General features: G+C 42.4%; 1 protein-coding gene across 1 annotated transcript in view; it reads left to right on the top strand.

Annotated features, from left to right (window-relative positions):
- The first annotated feature begins 1,639 nt into the window (after positions 1 to 1,639).
- Positions 1,640 to 9,240, top strand: part of OTULINL (OTU deubiquitinase with linear linkage specificity like) — a 39,332-nt gene continuing 31,731 nt past the window's right edge. The window contains exon 1 of the mRNA XM_027868891.1: positions 1,640 to 1,752. Within this exon, the coding sequence (XP_027724692.1) occupies positions 1,692 to 1,752 (61 nt within the window). The 5' untranslated portion in view covers positions 1,640 to 1,691. The remainder of the gene's footprint in view (positions 1,753 to 9,240) is intronic.

The raw sequence follows: 9,240 nt of genomic DNA, 5'->3' as shown, positions 1-9,240 counted from the left end.
TCTTTAAGGCATAGCCATTTTGTCCTGGCTACGTGGCTTCATGCATGCAACTGGTGGTTTATGGAAACTGAAAACTATCCTGATGACCTTAAATCCTGATTGGCTGGGAGGATTTTTTTCCTCAACAAAAAGTGGAGCTTGGCTACATTTTCATTATATTTCATTCAACAACAAAGTGCACCAATTCTTTATCTTCATAACCCCCTAAGCCACTCAGCTCTCAGTCTCCAGAAGGGAAAGATTGACTCAAATCACTGTCTTTAGTTGTAAAATGCAAACGAATTAACACATCTTCCTTCAATTATGAAATGTCTGTTTCAGTAGATGCCGAAAATCCAGGCTTTTTCTATTTTTTTTTTGTCTTGGGAAATTGTATGTGATGGAGAATGCAGATATATCCACTAGGACTTTTCATTTTTCTCCCATCTGTCTTCTGTCAAAGATTCCATCTGTCTGGGGAGAGAAAGATGAAAGAAGCTTGTTTCAAGACTTTTTTTTTGACTGTTGATACTGCTAAATAATTTGATTCTCTGTCATCCCTGGTAAAGTAGTTTACCTCGGGGTTAATTTTTTAAATAATGTTTTTCTTGCCTCAGAGAAACCCAAGTGGCACATATACCCCTACACAAAGGGAATTTCAGATTACAAAGGTGATTGCTGTAGACATTACTAAAACCACTCTTTTCTGCTGATTTAGTGGAAAATAATAATGAGAAATTTGAGTGTGGAGTCTAATTTCATGGAAAGATCACAGCCTTGGTTTTGCATTTTACTGTAGCCCTGAGAATTTCAGATTAGTTTAATTGAAAATAAATAACAGAGAAGAGAACATTACAAAAATCCACGAACATTCTGAGCAGTATCCCTGGTGTTTTCTTTTCCAAAAAGGCCATAGGATCAGAGATCTGGAGTTAGAGGGCCCTTGAAAGCCAGTTTGTCCAGCCCTCTCCCTTAAGGAAATTAATACCCAAGGAAGCTAAGTAATTTGTACAAAGTTACACAAGTAAAAAGAAAGTTGTCAAACATGGGAATTGGACTCAGCCCACTGACTGAAGAACTAGTGCTCTTTCCATTGTATCCCAAGGCTAGGCACCGAGCACCACACTAGTCATTCAGAAGAAGTGATGGATGTCGGACGAAGGTTCCCAGGGAAACACCCACGGGGGCAGTCTCTGTTGGGCCAGATAAGACTGAGCAGGTCTTGTCTGTTCTACGTACGAGGAGGCTGGGGATTCACGAGACGTTTCCTCATGTTAAGAGGGTACATGGGCTTCAGTTTGTCAAAAGAGCAAGCATTCTAAGGGGTGGAAACCTAGCCCTACCTTTGGGCGAGGCAGGAAAACACCCTGAGCACCACCCCCACCCCACCCCCCAACAAAAGAGCACAAGGTGCTGCTCTAGGACACACCCAACCTCTGTCTCTCTTCCGAAAGGAGGGGTCTGATTGGCTGCTCGTCCAGTCTGTTGGAGTAAGCAAGAGGCCAGGAAGGGCGGCGCACCGAGCCCGGAGGGAGCCGCAGCGGCCGAAGCTAGTGGAGGCTGCGAGAGGCGCGGCAGCAGGTCCCGAGGCGGCCGCGGCTGACTCTCGCGGCCGGCGGCCCCCGCGGGGATGGGAGGCAGAGCGGCGGCGGCGGGCGGCTGCTCCCCGAGCTGGCTCTAAGCAGGCTCGCGCCCGCCCTCCAGCAGCCGGCATGGCAGCCCGAAAGAGCCAGCACCCGGCCCGGGAGAGGGACCAGCTTCCTGCCGCAGCAGGTGACGTGCTCCTCGGGCTTTGCAAAGGCTCCTGCCCGCTCCGTACCTCTTCCCCCGGGAGTCGGGGAGGGGGCGGGGGGCGAGGCTCTAAGGGAGGGAGGAAGAGATGCTGGAGAACTCTGGGTTCCCCTCCCCTCCCAGGAGCTGACCTTTGCGGGGGGGCGGGGAGCGGAAACTTTTTTTGGTGGGGTGAGGGAGGCTGGGGGAAGCCTGGACGCGGGGAGACGCGTGCACGGGGCGCCGCTGCTGCCCCCCGCTGCGGGGTCTCTGCACCTTCGCCCGCTGCCGAAGCGCTTGCTAACTAGCCGCGTCCCCCGTCTCCCCCTCGCCCCGAGCCTGCCGGCTTTCTCGGCGGCTTCTGGAAAGTTGTCTCCGGAGAGGCAGGGGCCGTGGGTGGGAGGGAAGGAGACTGAGGTGACAGCGACAGCGGCCGTGAGGGACAGCGCGGAGAGCAGAGGAGTCCGAAATACTTGCAGAGGCAGTGCATTAAACCCCCGGTTTCTTGGGCTTTGTATTTGCCAGAGGTTAGCACAGTGCCTGGCACATAATAGGCGCTTGATAAATGCTTATTGACTGACTGTCTTGGGGGTAGGGGCAGTGGGGAGGGACAGCGGTGTTCACCTCAAACTTGCTCCAAACTCCTGGGAAGTTTGCTGGCAGTGCCCTTTGGGCTCTTCTCTTGCCCACCCTTTTGGGGGTTGTGGCAGACCAGGACCTCAAGAAAGAAAATGGTATCAGGGTAGCCGGAGGTAACAGTATCAAAGGAGTCACTAAAACATCCTCAGGAGCCACTGAATAGGTTGGCCAATAATGAGAAAGACTGAGAAAGTATTTGCTTAAGAAAACTCTTGGGTGTTCATACTATTTGAACTGTTCTGGGCTTAAGTTGTGATGGCTCAGTAACCACTTTCAGAATTTATCTCTATTGGAAAGGTGGTCAATCCCACACTGGCCCTTGTATCAAAGGCACTGTAATAATCAGAGGTGCTGTACTTGTTCTTATGTATAATCAGACAGTCAATGTGGAAGAACACTGATCCTGGAGACTGAGGTGCTAGGTTCGAATCCCACCTAAGATACTTAACAGCTTGTGTAACCGTGAGTCAATCCTGAGTCATCTTGGGGCTCAGTTTCCTCAGCTGTAAAATAACGGGGGGGGGGGGGGGAGGAAGAGTTGATTAGATGGCCTTTGAGGTCCTGTAAAGCTATGATAATGAGCTGGCAGCCTCAAGGAGGAAGGAGGAAGGTGCTTGAACTCTCACCAAACTATCCTCAGCCACTGGAGAATTGGTTAAAGGAAAATGGTTATAGACCTATTCTGTTTGCTCTGTTTTGAGGCTGTCCCTAAAAACCACCCCTTTTCCCACGCCCAGGCACAAAATCTCCTCCCTTGAAGAAATAATAAAAAAAAAACCTGTGCTTTATAACAAGACAGACTTTTATTTAAAACCACACCCCTGAATCAGAGTTTCCCTGCAGAGAATAATGCTGTACACATTTGAAAACAGAATCACAGAATTGGTTGGGATCTCAAACACTGTCTAATCCAGCCACAGGAATCCCCTCCATAACATTAAGACAAGTGATCATTAGTGGTCTTGTTTATCCTTCGTGCTTAAAGGATACATCAGGGACATCAGGGAGGTGATGCCATGACATGCAAGTGAACTGGATTTAAGTGAAGCTTTGGCCTTCTAATTTTTGCTTGAAGATATTTCTTTAGTGAGGAGGGGAATCCACTAACTCCCAAGATAATCAGTTCTACTTTTGGGTAGTTCTAATTGTTAGGTAGTCTTTCCTTCTATTGAACTTAAATCTGGGTTCAGCTCTCACCTATTGCTCCAAGTTCTGGTGTCTGGGATCAAGCAAAACAGGTAAAATCCCTCTTTCAAGTGGTTGCATGTCAATTATTGCACTCCCCTTCTCTGCCTCCTCCTCTCCCCCTCCAATCCATTTCAATCCATCTAGTGTTTATTAAGCACTTTTTCTTCTGCAGGCAAAATAGCCATAGTTTCTAGCCCTCATGACATGGTCTTTTACCAAACTGTTCATATTCCTCTGAACAATTTTCAGCTTGTTGTGTGTATATATCCCCTTACTGAACAGAGTCTTCTAGGATCTGACCAGGGCAAAGCACCACAGGACTATAACTGAACACTCTACCTCTCTCAGTTCAATCTTAGACTGCACTAGCTTTTTGGGCTGCCATGACTTACTTTTGAATGCTACTGAACTTGTGGTCTTGTAAAAAACTTCAGATCTCTTTCACATGAACTGTTGTCTAGCTCCAAGTGTAGGACTTAGCCGGTGAGTTCCTTCACCTATCTTTTCTACTGTAGTGCTGGATCCTAGGTCCACGGAGGTTAAAATTGCTGGAGAAAGGAAGGAGGGAGGCAAAGGGAAGAAAGGAGGAAGGAAGGGAGGGAGGAAGCGAAACAAGCATTTTTTAAGTGTTTACTATGAGCCAGGCACTGTGCCTGGAGAGAGAGAGGAAGACAGACAGACAGATACTGGAATTCTATTTATCTATAGTCCTGTCACAGATAACTAACCCACTGAGGGCATCTTTCCTCTGTTGAAATGCCTTATTTATAATCACTTAAAATTTAGCCTAAATATAGTGAAGACTATGGAGCCCTGTCAGTGGATCAGTCTGTGTTTATTAACTGCAGTTTATAGTTATTGGTGTTCTGATATCCTATAGGGTGGGTTAGTGAAAACAGTACTATACTATTATCTGCCTCAAAGGCTTGTTTTGAAGATCAAATGTGATAATATTTGCTAAGTGCTTAGTGCAGTGCCTGGTACATAGTAGGCACTATATAAATGCTTATTGTGTTCCCCGTATTCTCCTAGGAGTCAAAAGACCTGAGTTCTAGTTCCTGCTGGGTTAGACTTGAATAAACCTTGGTCAGCTGGGCCTCAGTTTGCTTATCTGAAAAATGAATGGAAAAGACTAGATGATCTCCAAGACTTCCCCAGTTTTTGTTATTTTCTGTATTTTTCTTATTTCTCACTTCTTAAAAAAAAATTAGGAACAAAATGGTTTTGCCCATCCCTTTTGTACCTTATGGCATTATAGAATTTGCCAAATATTTCCCTGTAGGCGTATTTATTTGAATTCTTTATTATGTACTTCTTTTTTTCTCCACCTTATTTTGGCAGAGAAAGGAGAGATGAATAGAGCAAGTATAGATACAGCCAAAGAGAGCCATTTTGGAAAGAGGAAAGATCTCTAGTTGGATCTAACTAGCCCAACCAACACGGACTTTTTCCTTTCCCTACTTGGTCACAAGAATGCCAGCAAAAGTATTCTTTGTTTTTCACACTGTGATGTTGGAAGTTGAAATGAAAGAATGGAAAGTTGATTCTAGAAACAGGTTATGGAAAACTTTTCCACACTAGGTCCTAAAACATTGAGCCCTAAGGACCTGGAAGCATACTTTCCTTGCTTTGCTGGTTGTGTTTGGCACTGAATCTGTTTTAAAATTGGCTGCTAAATCTCTGGATGGGGGGAGAAATTTTTACTTATCCTTAAACAATTTTTTACTAGAAAGGGACTGAGGCTCAATTTGTGATAATGCTAACCCTAGATTATATTAACAGTAAAAACACTAACTATAAAAACCCTCTGGGTAAGAGAAAGATTTTTGTGTAGCTGTTTTCTCCCCCCCCCACCTCATCCCACCTTAAGAGAATCAGAAAGTTAGAGTCCTTTAGGGATAAAAACTAATTCCTGTGGTAAATAGATGAGGAAACTGAGATCAAGTGGTTAAGTGGCTTTGCTTGAGACCACACTTCAGTTAGTTGGTGTATTTTTTATGCAGTGCCATGGATTTAGTTTTTCAGAGATATCCAGGATAATTTTAATGTCACACAGTGGAATCTGGGGAATGATAAAGTGTTCTTGACCCATCATTAACAACACATACTCATTGAAATTTTTGAGCAGTAATGGATTTGTGGCTTTCTATTCCCGTTGCTCAAAGTGGCCTCACTTGTGACTGACTACAGTGAACATTTGCAGGCCAGCTGACTGGGGTTAGGGGTGCAATCTGTGGAAACCTTTATTTTTGCCTCATTTCCCTTGGAGCAAAGGGTAATTAATTCATTAAGCATGTATTAAGAACCTGTTTTATGCCAAATATTGTAATAGGAACTGGGGAGACAAAGACAAAATCAAAACTTTCTGCCTTCAAGCAACTCTAGACTGTAACATCTACTCAGATGAGTCAATAATATCTCACAGTTAAATAACACTTTCAAGTTTAAAATGTGCTTTATGCACATTATCTTATTTGAGCCCACAGCAGTCCTGTGAGCTAGGTGCTGCTATTATTCCCATTTCACAAATGAGGAAACCAAAACTCATAGGCTAAGTGTTAAGTGTATGAGGTAGGATTTGAACCCATGTCTCCCCGACTCAGAATCTAGCACTTTAATCTTTCTATCATATGTGTGCATACATACATATATACAGAGAGAGAGAGAGAACTTTTGAAAGGACACCCTTAATTGAGGGGATCAGGAAGGGCTCTGTGAAGGGTATGACAATTTAGCTGAGACCTGAAAAAAGCTAAGAAGTCCAAAAGGAAGTGGTGAGGAGGGCAGGCATTCCAGGCATAGGACAAAATCAATGCAGAAGTGGGGAAGTGGGAAGTGTAATGTTATGGATAAGGAGCAAATACAGTGGTGTGTAAATTAACCAGAACAAAGTAAAGTAATTAAATTTATTGACTTTTACAATAATCAACTTTTTACATCTTTAAAAAGAAGTCTCAGTATGTAATGTGGCCCCCTGTTGCTTCAGCCATTTGTTTTAAATAATTTGGAATTAAGTCCACAAGATTTTGATACATTCTTTAATTATTCATCATGAAATATTTATATATTAGATATTAAACATATGTTTGATGAACAATTCATTTCCCGAGTCTAGCTTTCATTATAGCCTATAGGTTTTTCACGAAAGTAGGTGAGTTCCCAGGCTATTGAAGCATGTTTATTATCGTCTCTTGGATAAATTTCATAACTGTTTGTGACATGATGAAAGGTCATATTGCAGTATTCTAGCACTATTTGGAAATTTCTGTAAGTCTGGAACAACTTTTTTTCATTACATCAATACTTTTATCAAAGGGGGGACCAGAGGACTTCCAAGCCCAAAAGGCAGCGAGGTGGCTCAGAAGATAGAATTCTGGGCCTAGAGTCAGGAAGACTTGAGTTCAAATCCAGCCTCAGATACTTAGCAGCTGTGTGATCCTGGGCAAGTCACTTAACCTCTGTCTACCTCGGTTTCCTCACATGTAAAATGAAGTTAGTAATAGCACTTAACCTGTTAGGTAGGTGAAGATCAACTGAGATAACATTTGTAAAGCACTTGACACAGTGCCTGGCACGTAGCAGGTGCTATATAAATGCTTATTTCCTTCTCTTCCCCAAAAGAAATTTTTAAAAATTACTGAAATATCATTTTGGGGTGGTTATTTTACAATGTGATGAAGATGCCTATATCTTACAGGCTCACCTGAACTTTTGACAGTGATTTCAGAATAGCTTTATGTAAAAAAGTGAGTTTCGTCAGGGAAAATTACTTTTTTCCAATATTTAGTACTCAGGTTTTTGTATTGTTTTCCCATGACAAGCATTTTTTCCCTTCATAGCATCAATTAGCCGCTTTTTTTCGTCTTCTAGTTTTCTCAATATTCTTCAAATTTCAATCTTTGCCATACTGTAATGGAATTAATAACAACTCTCTCTAAAGGTCTTAACTTTTTTTTTTCCTGAAGATTAATGAAAATGTTTTATTACCGTAGTTTTTCAGCTCTTGGTATCTTGGTTTGTTTTTAAACCTTACTTTCCTTTACACTTCATGTCACTAATGTAGTTTCATTGTGGGCACAAATGATCCTTGAAATGCTTGACTTCCCTAAACTAATAGACACTGAAATATCTTTGTCAATGAAGTGTATTCTTTAAGAACCACAAATTTTGCATTTTTTTAAAGTAAAAACCACAGAATTTAAAAAAAAAACAGCAAAAAGAGCAATGAAACACATGTATGGCACAAAATCTCACAGTCAATTAACAGAAACTTAACTAGAGGTGAGAAAACCATCTCAATATAGTTTTATCTAGTCAGAGTCAAAGGTTATGAGTTAGGTTAACATTAGTAGAAGCATACACCTGTATAACCACTGTGTCACAAAAAGAAACCATATCAAAATTATTACTTGTCCTAAGTAATTTGCACACAAACATATCTACTGTTACAATAGTTGGGGATAATGGTAAAGCACTGGGCTGTTTGCAGTGCTCTTTCGTTTAAAAATTAGTGTGAGAACTTATAAAAACATTGAACTTTAAAAAACCAATTTAAATAAATTCAACAGGCATTTATTAAACAACTGCTATGTCCCAGCTACTCATCTTGGGATACAAAGACAAAAAGGAAAACAGTTCCTGCCCTCTAGGACTTTACAATCTACTGGGGAAAATGACACATACACAGATAAGTGTAGGGAGTGGGCCCATAGGTAGTGAGGGCCTATGTGTATCAAGGGCTGTCACTGTGTGACTTAAAGGGAGGCAGAATAGACATCTCTAGCCTCTTCTCCCTGTACCCTTGTCCAAGGAAGACTTTAATTCCTTCTAGGAGGAAAAGCAGAAAGTTGGGATTGGAGGCCACACTGCTATCCTCAGAGAGAGGGGGTACTGAGCCATAATGGTATTGATTTGCTCTCAAATATTACTAGTCTGGGGATGTGATCAGGTTCAATTTAATTGCTGATTGCTTTGTCATTTGGGGGGAAAGAGGACCTCAAATTTTGTATCTGAGACTTGACCCCTTTCCTACCCAATTCCACATTGAACATACAGAGTAAATAGCTAAGAAACCCATTTATCCAAACTGTAGCAAAACCATAGAAATTATACATAGGAGAATATATACCAGACAATACAGAGTGAATGAGATAATTCAGCTCAACCAAGATAGAGGTTCCTAGATCTCGTCCAAGGTGAAGTTCCACCAAAATCTCTAGCATAGCACGATGGATATAGGAACATGATGGAGACTGCCTGCTCCTCTTTTCTCTTCCCAGAGTCTTTTCCTTCAGCAATCTGAAATGGGGTTGGCTTCTTCCAGCTTCCTTCTCAGAGCTAGAAGCCAAAAGTACTCAAAGCGACTGAAAAATTAAAGAGTCCCTAGAGCTTGAAGAGTTCTGAAGAGGACTGGTACTTGAAAATTCCCAAAGTGGACTGTCCTTGGAGAGTCTTGAAAAGGATTTACTTAGACTGGAGCACTACTTCTCTCCCCATCTCCACCCTATCCCTTGGGCATTCATTTCCACCAGTGAGCGAAGAGTCACATACCACTTGACTCTGGGACAGGGGTTCCATAAGTAAATGCAAAATATATATGAAAAATAAAGATAGAAAACAATTACAGAGTAGGGATGGGATGCCAACACAAGAAAGTCTTTTACA

The sequence above is a fragment of the Vombatus ursinus genome, unplaced genomic scaffold, assembly GCF_900497805.2.
Source record: "Vombatus ursinus unplaced genomic scaffold, bare-nosed wombat genome assembly UNPS02014791.1, whole genome shotgun sequence".
Classification (NCBI taxonomy): Eukaryota; Metazoa; Chordata; class Mammalia; order Diprotodontia; family Vombatidae; genus Vombatus; species Vombatus ursinus.
This window is presented reverse-complemented; position numbering and strand designations above follow the sequence as displayed.